This window comes from Uloborus diversus, chromosome 1 (assembly GCF_026930045.1).
Source record: "Uloborus diversus isolate 005 chromosome 1, Udiv.v.3.1, whole genome shotgun sequence".
In the NCBI taxonomy this organism is placed as follows: domain Eukaryota; kingdom Metazoa; phylum Arthropoda; class Arachnida; order Araneae; family Uloboridae; genus Uloborus; species Uloborus diversus.
The window spans coordinates 130,221,617-130,244,634 of NC_072731.1; the positions used below are offsets into that span (position 1 = coordinate 130,221,617).

The 23,018-nt window shown below is 33.4% G+C and overlaps 1 protein-coding gene across 1 annotated transcript in view; it reads left to right on the forward strand.

Annotated features, from left to right (window-relative positions):
• LOC129235004 (sodium-dependent phosphate transporter 1-B-like) overlaps positions 1-23,018 on the forward strand; it is a 222,457-nt gene that overhangs the window by 170,593 nt on the left and 28,846 nt on the right. The window contains exons 6-8 of the mRNA XM_054868757.1: positions 1,044-1,140; positions 13,100-13,219; positions 22,113-22,160. Of these exons, the coding sequence (XP_054724732.1) occupies positions 1,044-1,140; positions 13,100-13,219; positions 22,113-22,160 (265 nt within the window). The remainder of the gene's footprint in view (positions 1-1,043; positions 1,141-13,099; positions 13,220-22,112; positions 22,161-23,018) is intronic.

Genomic DNA, 23,018 nt, shown 5'->3' on the forward strand with positions numbered 1-23,018 from the left:
TCTTGAAAATGAAAAAAATAAACCCCTTTAAAAATAAATTTTTACATCATTTTAGCGCTTTTACTCCATGGTTTGAAAGTTTCCTACTCAATTTCAAACTTTAGCACATTGAAATCTGGCAACATCAGTTCTTGTTTACATTTGCAATCTCGCTTCGCGCACTCATCGCTAAGTCTATGTTGCTTAATTACAACATTTCTTGTTGTACACAAAACGACCGCTATTATCGGGCACTTAGCGGCCGAAAAAAATCAATTAAATCTTATTGAAGACCTGAAAAAACTTGTCTATGATTGTATTTTTAAGGATAATTGAAATTATTTGTTTCTCTAAATAACTTTTCATTTAAAAAGTATAACTTTAACTTTTATTCTTCCATTTAATATTTTCATTAATTAATCTCTGTGTATATGGCTCAAGGAACTTGCATATGATTGTACTAGAATCCCTATTTTCCCCTAAGCAATATTGCGCCACATTGAAAAAATCTACTGGATTTTTTTTTTTTTTTTGAAGGTTAGCAGGTATGCAATCATCTTTTTATAATGTCAATGTTCTTTACAAAAATAGAGGAAAAGAAAGAAAAAATATAGTAATATATTCATCGAGTTTCTATTTATTTTTACTATTATGTCTTTATTATAAGTCTCTAACTTGGAGCTATCATACTTCTTGGTGACAAAAACAAATCAACCAAAAAATCTAACCCAAAATAAGGTCCGTCTGAAAATTATTAGGATTTTCTTAAATACAGCCCCACATTTCTTTATTATGTCAATTTTTAAATGCTTACCTTGACATAGGGTTATTTCCTATTTCTGTGATTTTGTCTACTGATAGATCAACATCTTCAAAGAGAGAAAAAAATGCAGTAGGAAAATATTCAGGTTATGTTTAAAATTCTTAAATGAAAATCTCTTTGAAATTGACTTTATTAAAATAACATATAGTCTTTCTTAAGTGTTGCATTGCAAACAGTATTTTTTTTATGTTTTTCCCGCTCTTTTTTTTTGTGTTGATTGTTTTTCTCTTTATGCTTATAGGACAATGCGATGAACAGAGGATACCTGTCGTTGCCATTCTTCTGGGGATTCACCATCTTTGTCAATCTTTTCTCTGTTGTTCACGGTGGTCCAAAATGTAAGTACATTTTTATACTAGGAACTTTTTAAAAAATCTAGTGGCAGGAATTTAAAGCTTTTTGACTTGAATTTTATTTTTTAACTAGAGTATCAAGAATTTTAAGTACATTAACCTAAAACAGGGGGTGGCGACAGATCACGGAAATCAGGAAGATAAGGAAAAAGTCAGGGAACTTTCACTCAGGGAATTTTGAAAAAATAACAAAAATTCAGGGAAAATTGATCAAAGAAGAAAAAAAAAATTTCTTGCAAAATGAAGTACTTTGTTTCCCTACGAGTTTTCCGCCAATTATTTGTTTTAAAAAAGTAAAATTACTGAGGTGAGATTACACAGTGCCGCATATTTATGCATCGATTTTCCTCAAGGTCAAAGTATTCAATCTTAGGATGAGCTTCCTAAGATTATTTCTGCATCTGTAAAGTTGTTTATTTTACCTTGCTTGAATTTTTCTTCCACGTATTCTAAGCTACGTAAAATAAACAACCCTACAGGCAAAGAGGAAATTGTCTGTTGAAAAATCTTAAAAGTTATCACTTGGCATTTTTAATTTAATTGCTAAAATTGAATTTTAACTGAAATTCAAATTAGTTTTTTTGCCATGGTATTACTTGCTGTTACTTCAGATTACACGAAGGATTTCTATCATACTTTTACTCTAAACTCATTCTCTTTTACTTTAAAACCATATGCATATAAATTTTGAAATTAATAATTGTTTTTGGATTTCAATGCTGTTTGTTACTAAAGTAATCTAAGATTTTGAAATTGAGTTGTGTACATAAGTAAATATTTTTATTATTTTTTTAATAGTTAAAATGCTGTATTCATTCATTCACTTGATTAGAGAATAGCTCTATGTCTGGTTGTTGAAAGATTTCAATTTGTTTTACCTAAATACAGTCGAGTCCCGACTAACGCGAGGGATGCGTTCCAAGACACCTCGCGTAAGTTGGAATTTCGCGTTGTGGAACAAGGTATGTTTAGTTATTTTTCATAAGCATACCCAATTGTTTCAGACGGTTGTAAAAACCCCTCATATTGTTTCAAACCATTTATTAACTATATATTGGAGTATCTTTTACAAAGAAGAGACTTTTTGTGTATTTTAGAAAAAGCATTATTATTTGACATAAAATTCTGTTATTTAGCACAAAATCAATGATTAATGGGGAAGAGAAACTTAAAATAAAGCAGTATAGTGCTTACAGTGTGTACACTACCAGGGGTCTGGCCAGAGGATATTTGGGTCCGTTAACGGACCCTTCACAAAAATCCGATCAACCAAAACGGACCTTTCACAAAATCCCGATCAAACAAAACGGACCTTTCACAAAATTCTGATAAACAAGATCGGATGTCAAATTGTTTATTGAAAGAGCAAATCTGAAAGCAAAATAACGCATAATTCTGTGTATAAACCGCATAATTCTGTGTATAAACCGATAATTTTTGGAACCTTTTTTTAAGTCAAATTAGAGGGATCAGCTTATACAAAATCGGCTAATTTTGAAAAAAAAAAAAAAAAAAATCGGCACTCTTGGGATGCTCCTGCAAGCGATAAATAATTGCTACTGCCAAATAAATATAATGGTTGTTTGTTTTATCACAGCTAATTAGCAGCGGTGTTTTTGTTAACTTTTCTGAAAAGGCATTGGTAAGCACTTTTCTCCACTCGTGATTTAATAAACAATAATAATATATATCTGCGAAATGAACTTAGAACTGCAAAGGGATAGTAAAGGTGAGGAAAAAATATGATTGCTTCAAATAGTGTTATCAACTTCAAAATTATCACCACTTAGCGTCTGGCGTTGAACCTTTATAATGACTTGATTAGAAAATATTCTCATCATTTTGCCAGCTTGTCAATATTTGCGTTTTTACGGTGCGGTGCAATGTTTAATTGTTATTTTGGGAGAAAATTATATGGGTTTTGATTTTTCGATGCTAACACAAGGATGATTAACTTTAAGTAAACTCTTTTAATTACCTTTTTTTTTCTTTAGATGTCTACATTTTGAAAAATGCAATCTTTTAACATCCGATATGAGAATCATATTTTGTTCTTTTTTCAAGCTAACTTAGCTTTATTAGGATTCAAATAAATGAAAAGTCTCTTTATTTCTGTTAGAACTCTCATTTCAAGTTTTTAAAGCAAAATTCCATTTTCTGTTATGAGTCAAAAATTAAAATGCTAAGTAGATGGTTTATTTAATTTTATTTTTTGGGCCAACTGTGTCCACAGATATTAATGATATGTTTATCATAGGACTCTAAAATGCAATTTTAAAATAATTTTATCAAAAATATTTCTTTTACAAGCCGTTTTTATACTTTTGATGCCTTCACTTTGAGAATTGCGATCTCTTTGTGTCCGCTATGGGAATCCGATTTTTTCGAATTTTTAATGATTATTACGCTTTGTTAAGAGGTAAACAATTGAAATATCTTTTTATTTTTGTTTAAATCACGGAATTTATAAGTTTTAAACGAAATTCTGTGCTTTTTAAGAGTGTCTTGGGTCAAAAAGTTGAATGCTGCACCCTATTCTGAATTTTATTTTATTTATTTATATTTTTGTTACAATTATTTTAAGTACTGTACAGAAATATATCTAGTATAATTTAACGTAATGTAGAATGGTAGATAAATATTGATATTTGAAAGAGCGATGCCCCCCCCCCCCCCCCGCCAAATATTAGTAAAAAAAATCCATAATGATTTTCTCGACGTAGAAGAGGAAAACACTCAACTTTAAGTTTAATTGATGCAGTTTGTGCCATCTCTAAATTCTAAAATTTCGTTTTAACAAAAAAAAAAAAAATTTTTTTTTTTTGCGAAATTTTTTGATTTTTCACAAAATTAATTCACTTTTCACAAAATTATTTGATTTTTCACAAAAAACGGACCCTGTGAAAAATCCTGGACAGATCCCTGACTACAACATTATTATAGCACTTAACAATATCGATATAGTAAATATATTTGTAATTTAAAAAATGAAGAAGGTTTATGCAGCGTGATCAGACTGTTATCAACGTTCAACGTATTTTATCAACGTTCACAAGCAGGGTTGCCAGATTTAAGAACAGTAAATACGGGACAGGCTTCTAGGAGTGAAAGCGAGGGGGGGGGGGGGGATATTTTTTAGGGTTGAGGGCAATAACTGGATATGGTGTATTTTTAAGGGGTGCTTTCCAACGTAGAACGTTTCTTCATGGAAAAATCTGAGAAATCCAATTGTATCAAAGCATTAAACTTTACAAAATATCGCAGATCAAAGTATAAAAATCTTTTTCATTGCGAATGACGCATGCGCAGAGGTATATTTCCAACATGTCAATGAGAAAAGAGGAAGTAATCATTGGTCTGCTGCCCATGATAAAACAAAAGCCAAATTGAAACAAAAATAATTTTTGCGTTTGCTGCCACATGATTTTCTTTTTGCTCTTTTTTTCACATTTTACGCTTTACTTAACTTTTTCCCTTAAAATGGTGCCTCGTTTTGTAAAATATTGTAATAAGCTAGAATACGGGACTTTAGCCGTCCCATATGAAAGTTCCTTGGGACGCGGGACAATTTTTCAAAATAAGGGACTGTCCCTTGAAATCTGGGACGTAAGGCAACCCTGTTCACAAGTAAAATGAAAAAAAAAAAGTTAAGAATCGGAGTGGTTATTTGTATAAACTAAAGCAAAGCGTTGTTTAGACTAATACAGTGGGTGAACTTCCACTTTCAGTGATGCTAAAGGGATGAAAGTCCATTAACAAAACCAATATTTAGTGCCAACCAAGCCCATTCTAACTCTCCGCCGCTCTTTTCCGAAAAATTTCATGTTGCAGGCGAGTAATTTGTGTCCGCATTAAAAAATTCATTACTCATGAAAAACTCGCGTTATAGCCGTTTCGCGTAAGTCGGATCGCGTTGTAGCGGGATCCGACTGTATGTGTATTCTGCTGTGTGCAAGTAAAGAGCAGTAAGTGCTCTTTTTTTTTTTTTGCATTTTTGTCATTTGTAAATTATTGTACATGCTTGCTTATTTGGTTTCCGCTGAAAAGAGGCGCGAAAAAAACGTCTAATTCCAACATTTTCCCTATTGTTAGTACGGAATCCACCACACATTTCTTCAAATATCTCGAAAACTAATTTCTGCAAATACTGCCGTTTACCTGTACACGGCAGTATCATTTACATAGGTAAAACTGCATTACTTCTGTACTTAAACTATCACTTGTTATTCTTGCAGCAACAATTATACTGCTTGAAGATTCAGTTCAAGATTATTTCCATTAAAATTTTTTAGTTTTATCATGATTGGATATGTCTTTAAGAGTGGTTTTAATAATTTTTCAGAATTCTTATGTTAACTGGTTCCAGGAAGTAAAGCATTTGTTTTAGATTTCCTACAGTATTTCTCTGTCGATAACTGAATATACTATTTTTACCAAAAAAAAAAAAAAAAAAAGGAGCATCCCTTCAAAATATATTTTTAATTAACAGCTTAAACTGTTCTAAACACAGCATTTTATTTAATATGCATTGCTTTTCAGGTAGGCAAAGAAAAGAAACCATTATCATTGGTAACGTAAATCAGAGAAATTTGGTAAACTTAATCAGGGAAAAAAAAGTCAGGGAACTTTTTTTCCCAGTTTCTGTCGCCACCCTGTAAAAACTGAATTGTTGATTGTAATATCTCATCAGCAGCGTTGGCAAGTTTTTGACAATTTGTGGTTTTATCCGGTTAAACCATAGTATTGGCATCAAAATTACCTTAGCAAGTGGTTCATAGTTTTATAAATTTTGATTTCATACCCTAAATTAAGTTCTTTGACTGTTTTAGATAAGTATTGTAAATAGCAGTATATTTAAAAAAAATAAATAAAATAGACATCTTTAGTTAACATTTGCATATTATATCGAGTCCCATTTTATTCTTTTTTCCCTCAAGGCATGCAGCAACAAAATACTAGTTGTGAAGCATTTTGTACATTAAGTTTATTTCTAAAATCAGAAGGTATAAATCCAAAACTGGAGAAAAATCTTTAAACTGATGCTGAAATGCAGGAGATAAGTGTTATCAGGAATACTTAGATAATATATACCGTAAAATCCCGAAAATACCCCCCCCCCTTTTCAAAACCAAATCGATAAATTTCAGGGGGGGGGGGTTATATTCGAGATTTTTCACAAAAAGATCGTTTGAGAATGTCAATAAATGAAAACATGATACGATATTCTTGTAACAATAAATTGAATGGTGGCGCCATCTGTTAGCGGAAAATCGACACATTATTTACTAAGCAAAACCTCAATTTTGATTTAAGAGGGTATTTTAGCCTAAAAATTCAAAATTGCCGCCCTGTAGACAGTTAGTAATTTTTTATTTTTATTATTTTTTAAAAATATAATCAAAGTTCAAAAAAAGGAAACAAAAAAATGAACTTTTTTTTCAAAAAAGGTACCACTTCGTAAAAAAAAAAAAAAATTCCAATCGGCTACTTCCAGAAAATTTTACATCCTTATTTAATAAGAATTTACCTTAACTGTATGTTTCAGATCACCTGGAGGATTAAAATTACGTCAACCTGGACACACCGCTTTGTCAGCCACCACCAAATACGATTTAGAATTTTATTTTCAACTGTTATGCACACACATTTTTATACTTTTAAAGTATCAATAAAAACTGATAAAAACGGAGAGTGAAAGTAGTTCCTGATTTTTTCCCTATTATACCCATAAAATCAAGCCTCTAGACCATTAAAACCTAAAAACTATTGTAAACAATAAAAATCTGCAATTAGTTTAAAATATCCTGATTATTGCACCTAAAATGAGAATAAGAGAACCGAAAATAACAATTATAATTAAAAGCAAAATTTTATTTTATACAAACAAGCCTGGAATATTTTAGATAAAATTTAAAAAAAAAATGGACATATTTAATCATCGTCTGAAAATCCTTCAAAATCAGATTCCATATCATCTTCTAATAGAGCCAAATCCAAGAGTTCGGGCACAAGTTCGTCAGCCGGAGAGCGAAAAGCACGGGTGAGTTCCGAATGGAGTACCCCATTTTCGGACCCATCCAATTTGATCGATATCCCACAACACTTGAACGATTTGACGATTAATTCCTCTGGAACAGCTTCCCACGCAATCGACACCCATTGTAGCACATCTTGTCGGGAGGGCTGTTTCAGGTTTCCTTTTTTTGTTTTCTCTTCCTTTCGGAGGTAATTCCCCCATAGTTCCTGCAATTTAGCCTTGAACGGCTTATTCCAGCAAACATCTGCTGGCTGTAATAAGCTAGTACAGCCAGCAGGTATTAGAAGAAGATTTGTGTTAACATCGGATAGCGCGGATGAGGCCTCCGATGATTTATGAATGGGTGCGCTATCCAGGATGAACAGCCGTTTGACATCATCTTCGTCGGCTCCCCACACTTTGCGGACCCAAAGCTTCAAAGTGTCGGCATGCATCCAGCCGTTGGTAGTTGCAGTAACCCGAATATTGTCCGGAACTACCAGACTGGACCAGGCTTTGGTTGGAATTTTGCCCAAAGGCTCTTTCAGCACGCACAATGCTGGTAATTTGTGCCCAGAAGCGCGGGCGCACAACGCAACGGTGAATCCCCGCTTCTTGCACCCTGTATTCGTTATTCGGATTGTTGACTCGCCTTTCGGGTTGTTCGTCCGATTCGTCGGCATATCAAAGCGGCACATCGTTTGGTCCATATTACCAATATTAAAATCGGTGTAATCAAAAGTTATACGGGATTGTTTCACACAGTTCAAAAAACAGGAAATTTCATCCCTGAGGTCTTCTGGGGATTTTTGAGAGTCGGTCGTCCCAATTCTCATGCTAACGTTGAAACGCTTTTTAAAATTGGCTACATATTGAGCCGTTGCTTTGAAATCCTCCAGTCCGTATTTTTTACCAATTTTTCTTGCTTGCTCTGCAAGGAGTTTGTTACTCACTGCTCGTCCGGCTTCTCGCTCCTTTTCTAAAAACTCGTAGAGGTCCTCATCCATTTCATCGGATAATGGCTTTCGGCCGCTACCAATTTTCCGGATCTTTTTATTTTTTCCAAATTTGTTGGTTGACAGAACATCTTTCTTTTTGATCCAGTCCCGTAAGCATTTTCGATCAAGTTGAAACTCGCTCGCCGTTTTATGGAGAGAAGATCCATGAGCTTCATGCCAACGCAGTATTTCGAGCTTTTTTTCTACTGTGAAGCTCCTCCGAGACATTGTGAACAATAAATAGCAGCGCGAGAGAACAAGATAAACAGACGAAGAGAGAGCGACGAGATAAATGTGGGCAGGTGCAATGAATTCTAGCTGGGTTTATCACGTGACACGAACGGAATGCAGCGGCGTTGACCTTGATAATCTAAGACCGGTTTGGATGAATGAAAAAACTGGGTCAGGCTTCCGGTCCTTCGCTGCTGGCGTGCATGCACTGTACAGTGAGTTTCCAAAAATGAAATGTGCGGAATCAGGGGGAGGGGGGTTATATTCGGGATTATTGAAAAATTTCCCTTTCGGCGAAAAGGGGGGGGGTTATATTCGATAGGGGGGTTATTTTCGGGATTTTACGGTAGTTCATCATCACGTGTTGATCAACTTAGTTTTACTTTTACTCTAACAAAAAAGATATTATATAAATTCTGTCATACAAAGGTTTTTGGATTGATAAAATACTTGTAACATATTGTGTTAGTTATTTAAAAAATTAAACAGAACAACTCGGAAAACTGGATTTAACCGTTTTAATATCCATAAATATTTTTAAAAGCATAGCAATTAATTTCAAGGACAATCAATAAACTTATTTTAATGATATTTGTTGATGTAATGTTTAAATTAACTTTATTGATATGATGTGTAAATTATAGTTAAATAATTTTTCAGCTTGAGGAAATCTCACAGATTTATTAAATATGTCCATAATCAGGGGTCTGGCCAGAGCAAATTTGGGTCCGTTAACGGACCCTTCACAAAAATCCGATCAACCAAAACGGACCTTTCACAAAAATCCGATCAACCAAAACGGACCCTTCACAAAATTCTGGTAAACAAAAACGGATCTTTCACAAATTGTTTATTGAAAGAGCAAATCTCAAATTAAAATAATACAGCATATTTAAAGTTAAATTAGAGGAATCAACTTATACAAAATCAGCTAATTTTGCAAAAGGAAAAAAAAAAATCGGCACTCTTGTGATGCTCCTGCAAGCCATAAATAATTACTACCGCCAAATAAATATAATGCCTGTTGTTAGTTTCTTCGAAAGAAATTAACAGCTGAAAGTCAGTTTGGTTTATAATTTTGCTTGTTTGTTTTATGCTGCGGTGTTGTTGTAAACTTCTTTGGAAAATCGTCAACATTCTCTGGAATAGGCGTAGTAAGCACTTTTCTCCCCACTCATGATTTAATCATCAATAATATACAGCGAAATGAATTTAGAACTACAAAGGATAGTATGGGTGGGGCGGATGTGATCGCTTCATATAGGGTTACAAAATTTAAACTTATCACCACTTAGTGTCTGGTGGTGCGATGTTAAACTGTTATTTTGGGAGAAAGTTATATGGGTTTGGTTTTTCGATACTAAAAAGGATAATTAACTTTAAATAAACTTTTATTCACCGTTATTTTTTTCTATAGATGTCTACATTTTGAAAAACGCAATCTTTTTACATCCGATATGAGAATCATATTTTATTCTTTTTTTCAAGCTAACTTCGCTTTATTAGGATGCAAATAAATGTAAAGTCTCTTTATTTTTGTAACAAAGCTTATTTCAAGTTTTTATAGGGGAACTCCATTTTCTTTTATGAGTCAATAATTAAAATGCTGAATCGATGGTTTATTTTTTATTTTAGTTATTTATTTTTGCTTCAACTGTGTCCAGATATTAATGATATGTTTATCATAGGACTCTAAAATGCAATTCAAAAGTAATTTTATCAAAAATATTTATTTTACAAGCGGTTTTTATACTTTTGATTCCTTCACTTTGAGGATTGCAATCTCTTTGCATCTGCTGTGGAAATCTGATTTTTCAAATTTTCGATGTTTAGTACGCTTAGTTAAGAGGTAAACAAATAAAATATTTTTTTATTTTTGTGAAAATCACGGAGTTTATAAGGTTTGAACGAAACTCTGTGCTCTTAAACAGTGTCTTGGGTTAAAAAGTTAAATGCTGAACCCCTGCCTAATTTTTTTTCTTACAGTTATTTTAAATACTATACAAAAAACATTTCTAGTATAATTTAACATGATGTAGAATGGTAGATAAATATTGATACTTGAGGGGTGCCCATCTCCCAGGGAGCGATACCTCCCCCTCCTTTCAAATACTAGAAAAACACTCAAGAATGATATTCTCAACAGAAAAGAGAGAAAACACTCAACTTTAAGTGTCAATGATGCAGTTTCCACCATCTCAAGAGTCTAAACTTTCGTTTTTACAAGAAAAAATTTTTTTTTTTAATTATTTGATTTTTCACAAAAATAATTGATTTTTCACAAAATTATTTTATTTTTCACAAAAAAACGGACCCTGTGAAAAATCCTGGACAGACCCCTGATAATGATTATTTGGCAATGATGTCAGCATTTGCCAGTTTTTGACAGGTTTAAAAAATTTTGTCAGGTTTTTCAGTTTTTATTTGGTTTTTGGCATCAAAAATCCAATCCTGCTCATGAGGGTAAATGTGATGCTCGAAACAGCAAGTGAAAATGGCTATAGGGTACTTCAAAAAAGTAACGGAACAATGCATATTACTAAAAAATTAAAGTCATTTACAGAGGCGGATACATTAGCATTAATACTTCACAGCAAAGACAAAGGACACTCCTGTATTAGGAATATTAAATAGCCTGCAATATAAACTAATAGCTATTCTTCACAAAACTTGTAACATGTATTCAAAAGCACTAAACTGCAGTCCTCGGATGGAATAACTGGGCTGGCAGTGTATTTTATGTATGTATTCAATGTATTAAAAATATGTGATATACTTTGATTAAATTTTAAAATTATTTTGTGCACATAAAACTAGGAAACAAGTATATATTGTGATATTTACACTGTTTGAAACGCATTTTAAAAAAATTATCACCTATTTCTCCTATGATGCGACAAATCTTTTGGAACATGCCATCATTTATTACTTGCATAGGGTGTAAAATTAACTGATTCAGGGTGGCGACAGATCAGGGAGATCAGGGAAAAGTCAGGGAACTTTATTAATCAGGGAAAAATCGGGGAAATATCAGGGAATTTTGAAAAAATAACAAAAAATCAGGGAAAATTGAGTTTATTAAGAAAAAAAAATTTTTTTTTTGCTTTACAAAATTAAGTACTCTAATTCTCTACGTATTTTCCTCCAATTATCTGTTCAAAAGAAAAAATAAAATTAATGAGGTGCGATATTTGTGCACTGCCGCATATTTGTGCAGCTTTTTTCCTCAACGTCTAAGTATTGAATCTTACTTATTAACCACAGGATGAACTTCCTAAAATTGCTTCTGTGTCTGTTAGGTTGTTTATTTTACCTAGCTTGAAATTTCCTTTTACGCTTTCAATTCTACGTAAAATAAACAACCATACAGGCAAAGAAGAAGCCTTCATTAATGCCTTAGCTCCTTTGCCTTTATTCCATTGTCTCGAAGTAATTAAGTGCTGTAATCAAGATTTCAAGAAGAAATCTTTGGTTTTTGAATTAATACTATGAAAGCTTAAAAGTTATTACTTCTTTGCATTTTTAATTTAATTGCTAAAATTGAACTTTCAATTAAAAAAAACGTTATATTATTTGTTGTCACCGCAGATTATATAAAGGTTTTTTTTTTCTTCAGACTTAAGTAATTCTTTAATTTTATAACCAAGTTGTATTCTTCTTTCTTTTATATATTTTGAAATTAACTAATTGCTTTTTTTTTCTCTTTTTCTTGCATTTCAAAGTTGTTTGTTACAAAATCAATCTAAGTTTTTTTTTTCGTTACATACTAAAATCATTTGAAAATCTTTATTTTTTCATTGTTAAAATGCTGTATTCATTCATTAAAGTCTATGTTCTTGATTAGAGAAAAGCTCCCTATGAATGGATGTCAAATGGTTTCATCTGTTTTGCATAAATATGTCAATTAGTTATATAAGAATAACTACATAACTTCTATTCTTTCACTATTACTTGTTATTCTTGCAACAATTATTATACGGTTTAAAAACTTAGTTCAAAATAATTTCAATTACTTTTTATTTCTATCATAAATGCACATATGTTTTTAAGAGTAATTTTAATAGTTTCTTAAAATTCTTATGCTAAGTGGTTTCTGAAAGTAAAGTATTTTTTTTTATAATTTTCTATAATCTTTCCATGTATAAAAATTTAATATACTGCTTTGTAGATTTTTCCTCCCTCCCAAAAAAATTGTCTTTTTATTATTTTTTTAACCATTTTATTAAAAAAGTAGCATCTTTTTAAAAATATATCTTTTGTTCAACAACTTTACACAACTTAAAACATTTAAAATACTGTATTTTATACAAACATACAATGGATTTCAAGTAGAGCAAAGAAAGAAAACATTATCAATGGTTACGTAAATCAGGGAAATTTGGTGAACTTAATCAGGGAAAAGTCAGGGAACTTTTTTTCACAGTTCCTGTCGCCACCCTGTGATTGCTTAAATAATGAATAGCGACTGATAGTGGGATTGATGTTTCATGTATTTTTTAATTATGTACTTATTTATTTATATTTTTGAAAACTTTATTATTTCTTATATCCACGTCCAATGGCCAAAACTGGACAAAACTCATTTTATTCAAGCCAGTTTTACCCAGTTTTATCCATTGGTTAAAACCAGCAATGGCCGAAACTTACAACCCTGCTATTCAGGCTACCGATTAAAAAATTTTTCTTCTGCTTCTTTCAGATCTGGGCTTTGACTTGATTCCATGGTGGGGAGTCTTAATTTTGTCTGTCTCCATTGGCCTCATCTTTGGACTCTGTGTCTGGTACTTCCTGGTGCCACACATACAGCACTCTATTGCCAGTGAGTATCCTCTTTGAGCTAGAGCTGGAAGTCTTTTTGGGACTCAAACAGAGCACTTATTCCTCACTATTGCAAATATAACCCAATCCTGACTATGTTTTAAATAAAGAAAAAGGAAGCCTGTAAAATAATGTTACAATGCTCATAATATATCTTTCGTAATTTGAATTTGTTTACAGAGCTAAATGGCCATTAAATGACCTAAAACAGATAACTTCTCAAATGAGCCAGTCAACTAAAAGGAGCTCTCTTCAAAAACTTCCAGAGCTGTACCAAATTGTATAAGGAGGAGTTGGAAAAAATTTTAATATTGAAGGAAATAGCATAAAATTAACTTCATTAAAAAGGGTTTTAACTGAAAGAAAAAAAAACTGCAGGAGGAGTATTTGTAAAAATAAAACAATGCAGTAGCTGCTATTCTTTCTCCTGTTCTATTGTCCTGTTCTATTTTGTCCATTGAAAGCTGTGCTCTTTTTTACTATTAGGCCAAGTTCATCTCTTTGTCTTGCACAGATGTTTTGGAATTTCTGAAATTTGATGTTGAACTAAGGTCAATAAAAATAATTTTCAAAGTTCATCTCACAAAGCATAGTTTCCCTCCATCTTCAAAAATGTTGCGAACTGCTTTTAAGAATACTTAAGCTTTAACTATTAAGAGTACTTAAAAGTACTTGTGTGAAACTGACTTAAAAAAAGCTTAAAAGCCTAACTTCTACCACAAATTTATTCTATTTGTTCTTTCTATCTTGCTATGTATATAGTTTGTATGATTATTTCATGCAATGCATTTCTTTATAATTATTACAGAAATAAACCACAAAAAAAAAAAAAAAAAATTAGAGCAAGTAAAGTTTTCTAAGGTATATTTACATTTATTATTTATTCACCAGTTTTAAATGCTCACCAAAGTCATTTTGAAAGAATTTCCTAAGAAAAAGTAAAAGAGGTGATTTGAAATCAATTGTACTTATTTATGTGTACACATTATTCCATTTTCACTCTTTTTAGTACTTGTTTAAAAAATTATGTCTTTATGGGTTTTGGAACATTTTGCACGTTTGGATAATTTAGCTTCTCCACTAACAAAACATGCGCAGGGTTGTCACGCACCCGGAAAACCTGGAATTGTCAGGAAAAATGAAAATGGTCAGGGAAAATGAAAAATAACATAAATTTCTAGAAATGTCTGGGGAATTTCTTTTATTTTCCGATTGTTAGTTAGCGCAGTGTGCCATCAAAATTTTTTGCGGGAATTTTTTATTTATTGGATTTATTTTTATTTGAATTATTTATTTTATTTTACTTTATTTATTTATTCTGTGTGTTTGTATATTTCATTGGCAGAGCAGCTCAGAACTTCTTTTAAAACAATAATAATTAAAAAGAAAAAAATAGGTAATTAAAAAAAATTTAAATAAATTTAAAAAAAAAGGTTAAAAATAAAAAAAAACAAAGGCAATCAGAAAAATTGAGGGGGAGGGGGGCACCCCTGCCCCTTTGCCTTTATGAGCAACAAATAGGTTAAATATGCGGAGCTAAGATGCATGATTTTTTTTATAGGCCAAAGTCTAAAAGCACAGTGAATATGCTGGACTGGAGGGGTGGAAGGCAATAATTGAAAAGGTTTAACGGACACCCCTCAAAGGCGACCACCCCTCTTATGCGGACGATTTGTAATTCCCCAGCTCCAATGCAAATAGCATTATTAATCATTTGCCATTGTCAAGGGATGGCTAAAAAACTTATATGTAAAAGAAGTTTTGTTGTTTGTCATCAATGCTGGAATCCTTGTTGATTCTGAAAACTCTTCTTCCACTGAGCTCTTTATTGGGGACAAAAAACATTGTCCCTTTAGTGTCCACATTAGAGGGATTTTACTGTATTAATGTTGCAAAATGAAGGTGGACGTCAATAACCTGGAATTTTTCTCAAAACCACCTGGAAAACCTGGAAATGTCAAGAAATTTCATTCTTGAACTTCTGTGCCAACCCTGCATACAGTTAGTGCTTAAAGTTATTAAAATTAAAAGATCTGTGTTGCTTTTGTGTACACAAAGGCATTAATATGTTTGTGTAACAAAAATAAAAGTTTATGCTTGTGTATGTTGTTAGTTTCCCCCCTTTTATCTGTCATTTTACATTTTGAACCTTTAAATTTGTCTTAGTTATAGATTTTTACATATACAGTAGACCCTTATTTTACGCGGGGTTACATTCCTTGGAAATGCTGCATAAATCAAAACCACATAAATTGATACTTAATAGTAGTGTTAAAATATGTTAACATAGAAATTAGGTTCCATAGATGAAAAAGAAAAAAATCATTCTAGCGATAGATAAAGCATGTAATAAGTTTTATCTGTACTTATTCCGATTCATTCGCACAACATGCATAAAGAAAACAGGAATTAGCTTAGTGTTTATATAAAAGAGGTGGTTGAGATTCTTCTATCAGTCATTGATATTTTTCTGTGTAGTTCTTTGTGGGGCATTAACGTATCCATGATCATCTGCGTCATTTCCATGATGGGATCTTCCTTCATTTCACTGACAAATCAGAAAGGTCATTTGCCATTGTCAAGGGATGGCTAAAAAACTTCAATCTGAAAGAAGTTTTGTAGTGAGTCATCCATGCTGGATCCTTGTTGATACTGAAAACTCTTCTTCCATTGAGCTCTGAATTGTGGGAGTAAAATAACTTTGCTTCTGGAAAGAGGTATAGAAACCACTCACAAAAAATGTCTCCAGTAGCTCAAGCTCGCTTATTAGCACGCCAAAATGCAGTTAACTAGGTAATCTCAAAAGCTTCGATTTTGAAAGGGGTAAATTTTTGATCTGGTTTGCAATGCCACATCCGCATAAATGATTTTTTTGGCCACTTTCGCGGATTTTTTTCATTGGAAACCAAATAAGCAAGCTTGTACAATAAAGCTAATGTACAGTAGTTGACAAAAATGAAAAATTTACAGTTACTGCCCACTACAGTATGATTCATAATGCATACATGTAATGCATGCAACGATGACTTTCGTAATACACAGCAAAAAACCGATTCCACGGGGAACATGCTCCTCTAGTATAGACTGGCAAATGTTCAAAAAGCGCATGCACGCAACAACTTTTACTGCAGCCTGAAATGTGGCCTTTGCGATTCTCCTCTACTCACTCTTTCCCTGGGACAAACACTGAGGAGTTGGATAGCGGGTGACGTCATACATTGAGTCGAAAGGTCGAAGCGTTTACTAACGGTTCAAAATGCTTTTGCTTGTGAACAATTTTTCTTGATGAAATTCATTGTTTTTTGTCATATTCTGATAATATTTCTTACTGGATAAAGTTGAGCTGCTTGAAGATGGCGGAGATTGAGAATGCATTTGTGGTAACAATAATGTTATTTTAGCAAGTAAGTGAGCATCTGTTTTAGCATAGTTATCGTAATAATTATTTAAAAGTGAGAAAAGACAAGTTGAAAGCGCAAAATAACAAAAGAAAAGTGAAAACTAACTTTTTTCACAGGTCAATGAGTTTCAGTTGTAAATGTTCGGTAAGAAATCTTCAAGAACTAGCATTTACTCTCAATGGGCAATTATCAATGTTTAAATTAATACGCATTTCATTTCAAACTGAGTATTTTATTTTTCTTTATTAGTAATGAAAATTATAAAACCTTGAATAGTTTAGAGTTAAAATGATTGAATGGAAACGTTAGTATGTTTATGCGAAGTATGCAGTGGTGTCGCTATGGGGGGGGGGGAGGCAGAGGGGCAGTTTGCACCATGTGACACCCAAAGTGGAAGTTTTTGAAAAATAAATACTTCAATTCGAAAAATTCCCTTCAATGTATAAATACGAGGCGTGTTTTTAAAGTAAGTTCCGTTTTTATATAAAAAAAGAACGAGTACAGATAGAGCTAAGTAATTTAGTGCACAAAAATCTACCACCCTTACGCTATTTTTCGACATTGCTCCCATGATTTTCCAAGCATTTGTCATAGCGTGGTGCAGGTTTTTGTATACCTATTCGTAAAAAGTTACAGCCCGTTTAGTCAACCATGAGGACTCTTACAGGGCTTTGGCTGGGGCGTTTTTGAACATCCTCTGGTCTGCCCTCACCTCGCTCGCAGCATCTTTCATTTGTTTCGGCATCTAAAGTCTTTCCTAGGTGGTCTGTGGCACAACAGCAATAATGAGCTCAGAGAACATGTTATCCCATGGCTGACTACACAGGCGGCAATTTTCTACGAATAGGTATACAAAAACCTGTACTACGCTATGACAAATGCTTGGAAAATCACGGGAGCAATGTCAAAAAATAGCGCAAGGATGGTAGATTTTTGTGCAATAAATTTCTTTGCTCTATCTGTACTCGTTCTTTTTTTATGTCAAAACGGAACTTATTTTAAAAACACGCCTCGTATTTACCCTATCAAACGCAGTTGCATCACAACACATGAGGGGGTAAGGGGGGGCTGATGAGTTTATGAGAAATTTAACTACTTTAGCTCTGAATTTTTCTTCATCAAATTAAATTATATTTAATCTATCAAGCAGAGTAGCATCACCAGCTGGCATCCTTTTAGAAATGACCATCAGAATGTATTCAAGAGTTTCTGAAAAATTAGGCAGCGGTTCTAAAACTAATAGTGATTCACAGATTAGTCGTTATTTGTTAACCCTTTCGCGCCTAACGGGACACATACGTCCCAAGCAAATTTCAAAAAAATCTTTTGGGAAGGCAACGCTTCTTTGTCTTATGGGAGACATTCCCACCAGTCCTGGCAATACTTTTGACGTTATTTTCATTCACTGAAGGTAGATGGCGCTACCGTAGATAATGCTATTCCCGCCTGTAGCAAGTGCATTTCGTTCGCTACAAACGTAGATGCTACATTTTGGGGAAATACCGCATTTTTTAGATTAAATTTTGATTGAAATATAAATCTAAGGTTAGATACGTTACTTACGTAGTGGATTATCTCTAACAAATCGGTAAGTTGCAAATTTTTACTTCCGTTTTTATTATCGGGACATATGTGTCCCTCTCGTCTTGGACAATGGGAAAACATTGTCCCAGCAGTCCTATGTATAATGTAGCTTGATGTTCTGTTTTTCGGTTTCTTTTGAAATTGGTACGTAGTATTTTTTATTTTAGAAATTAATTTAAGCTAAAGATGAGTCGACGCCGGGGACTGACTGATGAAGAAATCAAAAAACTTTTAGGAGAGTTAGATGACGAAGATACTGACTTAGATGATGACATAGATGATCCTGATTATCAAGATTTAGCACACAATTCGCAGCACTCATCCGATTCTGACGAGTGTGAGATGGATATCGATTCCCATAATACCAAGAACAACGATGTTTCGAGTGACACCGATACGGCATCACTTTCTCCAGTTGACGAGATACCATCAGCTAATACTTCAGACTCAGACTGCAGACCAATCTTATGGTTTCATGCAGATTCAGCTTTTCAACCCAGAATGACAATTCCTGTGGAGTCATCCCCTAGTTTGTTATTCAACTTGAGTCGTTCAGCTACCGAATTGGACGTGTTTCTCAAAATGTTTCCAAAAAGCCTCATCATTTGGATATCTCAATGCACAAATCAGCGATTTCAAAAGTTAGGACAAAAAATTCCCCCTACAGATCCCTCAGAAATTATGCTTGTTCTTGAATGCATGCTTGTCATGTCTTACAATAAGGTGCCGAAATTCCCTCATTATTGGTCATCTAATCCTTCTTTGGGAAACGTAGCAATAAAAAATGCTATTTCAAGAGACAGGTGTAAACGTTATTGTCAAAACTGTATTTTGCTGAACCAGAAAAGCCGGGAAAGGCCAGTAAAACATATTACATCGATGAGGTTGTATCGTGCCTCAAACAAACCTTCAAACAGTGCCGAAGCGAAAGCTTATATCAGTCTATTGACGAATCAATGACGAAGTTCAAGGGACGTTCGACTCTGAAACAATATATGCCGTTGAAACCTATCAAAAGAGGGATAAAAATTTGGCAGCGGTGTGACTCGAAAACAGGGTATATATATGACATGAACATTTATTCCGGAAAAGAAAGGGGTGAAGTTCAAGGCACACTCGGAGAATGGGTAGTTTTGAAGCTTACGGAGACAATCCGAGGAGATGACGTGGTTCTTGTGTTTGATCGATTTTTTACAAGCGTACACCTGATGGAAACCTTGAAGTATCCTGCTGTTGGAACGTGCATCAAGACACGCAAAGATGTTCCTAAATGTGCAACAAAACTAAGCAAAAGGGGCGAGTCTGAGTTTCTCGTAACTCAAAATGGAACTATGTTTGCGAGGTGGCTTGATTCAAAGGAAGTGATGATTCTAAGTAATTGCCACAAAGCAAGATACGCAAAAGTAAATCGCACGATGAAAGATGGAAGCAAAGAAGAATTTGAATGTCCTGAGGCAATTGAATTCTACAACAAAATTATGGGAGGCGTAGACTTGGCCGACCAAATGGCACAACTCTATGAATTTGATCGAAAATCTTGCAAGTGGTGGAAAAAGGTATTTTTTCGCCTATTGACGACAGCAGTGGTCAATTCATGGATTGCGTACCGCGAACTCAAATATCAAAAAACCCACTACTAGATTTCATTGTACCTCTTGCAGAAGCCTTGATGGCATCCGGAAAACTCAACGCACAGTATCAATGTCGCAGAGGAACTGGACGCCCATCCAAAACATCACGAAGCTTACTCAATGTGGGTGATCATCTACCAATAACAACACAAACACGACGACAGTGCCGTAAATGTGCACAAAGTAAGAAGGAATCACGCACCAAAATAATGTGCACGATGTGTAATGTTCCACTATGCATTGATTGTTTCAGACCATACTATTCATAATAAAAAAAATTTGACGAAAAAACTATTGCTTTCTGTTAGACAATTATTAGTTGAAGACTACTGGGAAACATATGTCCCAGTGAAGAAGACTGATGGGACATATGTGTCCCGGTCCTAAATCAGTGTTTAAAATTTTCAGAAAAATATATCATCTTTGTTTTAGCATTCTTATGTACCCTACTGATAGTTCATGCTACCAAAATTGTTCTCGTGTTAAAAAAAAAAAAACTTGTCGCGAAAGGGTTAAATTATTTTTTGTCTCAGTATTCTAATTGTTTTAATTGTGTTTTTAGAGCTTCTATTTTGAAAAATGGTCTGTTCTCTAAACGTTTCTATAGATGATCTACAAACGAGATTTTAAGAGTTCAATTTCAAAAAATTCTCGGGGGAGGGCTCCAAACCTCTTCAACCCCTTACATTCTCTTTGAAAAAAGGGGGCAAGTACTCGAACTCCAACTCCCCCCCCCCCCCCCCCCCCCGTGACATCACCGAAATTTCTCCATAACTGCATTCAAAGAGCTAAAAATTGGAAACAATTCCAAGCGACTTCCCGTGAACCTCTCCTCCTATAAAAACTCATCTAAAATGCGTTTTTAAAACTACACATTTGAAAATTTTCTGGGGGTGACACTGCAGGACATGCCCCCCTCTACCATGGAGTGAATATTATACTCAAGATTAGGTTCATATTGTCTTAAAACAAAAAAACTTAACCACCCCTGTGTTTGAGCTACGTTAAAAATAATTAAGGGGCCATCAAATTTCCTAACACCCCTTAATTTTTTTGACCTCGCAACAGTCTTGCGCATATGCATCTAGGACAAATTTCAACACCTTCATCAAACGCTGAAAATTTCGTTGCAACACAAATGCAGCTGTTTCTGAAAATTAATATGTATGAATTTTATGTTTACATTAAACATAAAAATCTTTTTTTTTTGCGCTTGTATCTAAAGGGGGGGGGGGGAGGTGAAACCACAAATTTTCACTCCGGGTGTCATCCATGTACAACTTGACTGAATTGCTATTTTCAGTCATTGCTGCCTCTCTAGAAATTGTTGGGATTTATTTGCTCTTTATTTACTGTAAAAGTATTTGATGCAAGCGCAATTTTGTTATTGATTTTTTATAAATTTTGATCTTAAAATGTCTGATGGATATTCCCCCCCCCCCCACCCATCATTTTCATATCTGTTTCGTTTGATATAAATCATTACTTTAAAAATATCTAGTAACAGAAGGATGTCATGTTAAGCAAGAGATTTAATTATTTAAAAAAAAAAAGTGTTTGAAGGATTGTATGATTGAAAACTTCACACATCAGATTGTGTGAAAAAAAACATGTTTTACTGATTATTTAATATCGTTTTGAATTTTTTGGTAACATTATTTTAAAAAGGGAAAAAAAAAGATTTGAAAGGAGCGAAAGTTGCAAACTTTATATTTGACGTATTCTTCTTTCTTTTTTTTTTGTGATAATTATCATGCATTCCCATTGATTCAGCTTATACATAAAATAAATACAACGCTTGTACATTATTTCCATTTTTGAGCGATCAATATAAAAAACCGTGATTGCGCCCTTTGAGCTTTCCAGTTAGAACAACAAGGAAGGACTCAATGTGTGACATCACTAAACGCAGTGTTCCAACCTGGGAAGAGAAAAAGTTGCCAATGAATCGCAAAGGGCCTGCCTGATAGGGTGCAAACAGCATTGCATCTGCTTAGACTATACTTTTGCCCGTCAATTTCAAGTTTCATACGTTCGATGGCGGCCATTGGTTTCTTTTACAGAGTTGTGCATCTAGTTATATTACGTTTATGACATAATGTGGATCTTTGCATAGGAAAATGTCACAATTAAATGCCCAAGTTTAAACTTCCAGGAATAAAGTGCAAATTTATGTGTAAAAATGTCTCATTTTTACAAAAGGATTGAGTATGTATTGATTTGGAGTGTGTCTTTTAGATAAAAGTATTAATCTCAGGTGGTCTTTTTTGCTTTTCAGATATGGGTGATAGCGAAAGTAGTGAAAATAACATAGGCAAAGTAGAAAGTAAGTTTCTTCTTTGTAATTATGATATAGATTTTTGAAACAGTGTAATGTTTAATTACAGTGCTCTCTCACAGTCCTAAATAAGACCAGTAAAATCTTCTTAATCAAGAAATTCTTTTTAATGCATGTAAGAAGCATAAAATTTTTAGTTTTATGATCCCCAAAAAAGTACAATAAGTGCCAAACCATGATAAAATTTTTGCCAATTTTTAATTAATTTAATTTTAAGTCTCTAAAGTTTTTATATTTTTATTATTTTTATTGATTTGGTTTTTACGATGTTTTTCTCCCCAGCTCTGCATTTTCTAAATTTGTTTTTCTTGGATGTACTACAATTAGTCTATGAAGTATACTTGAATCTATTATTTCAGAAAGGGTGTATGTCCTATGGAAATCCATTGGATTTATGCCCTTTCTGAAATAATCTATTCACTTGACAACGTAGTTGTTCTGTTTTTTACGTCCATCTCCCGTAATATTTTGTAATTTTCTCCCCTTTTAAGTTTTTTCAATCAATTGTCAAAAAGTTTCACTTTTGTCTGAATAGATAGTGCCGTTTCTAGTCATTAGGATTAGTGAAACTCCATATAGGACGAAGCATTAATTTCCGTCTCTTTTTCGCATGTGAAGTGCTGCCATCTAGTGGTACGTTAACAAGATCATTTTTCGAGCAGGAAAGAGGTGTAATAGATGAAATAAAGCTTTCAATCAAAATTTTGCTGTTTTCAGCGAGGGGAGGAGGTGAAAAGTAATAAAAATGAATGCAGAATTTTGACCTTTTTTTTTTTTTTTTTTTGCCATTTCATTTACTTTTATATTTAACAATAATGAAAATAAATTGCAGGCAAAGAAAATGTG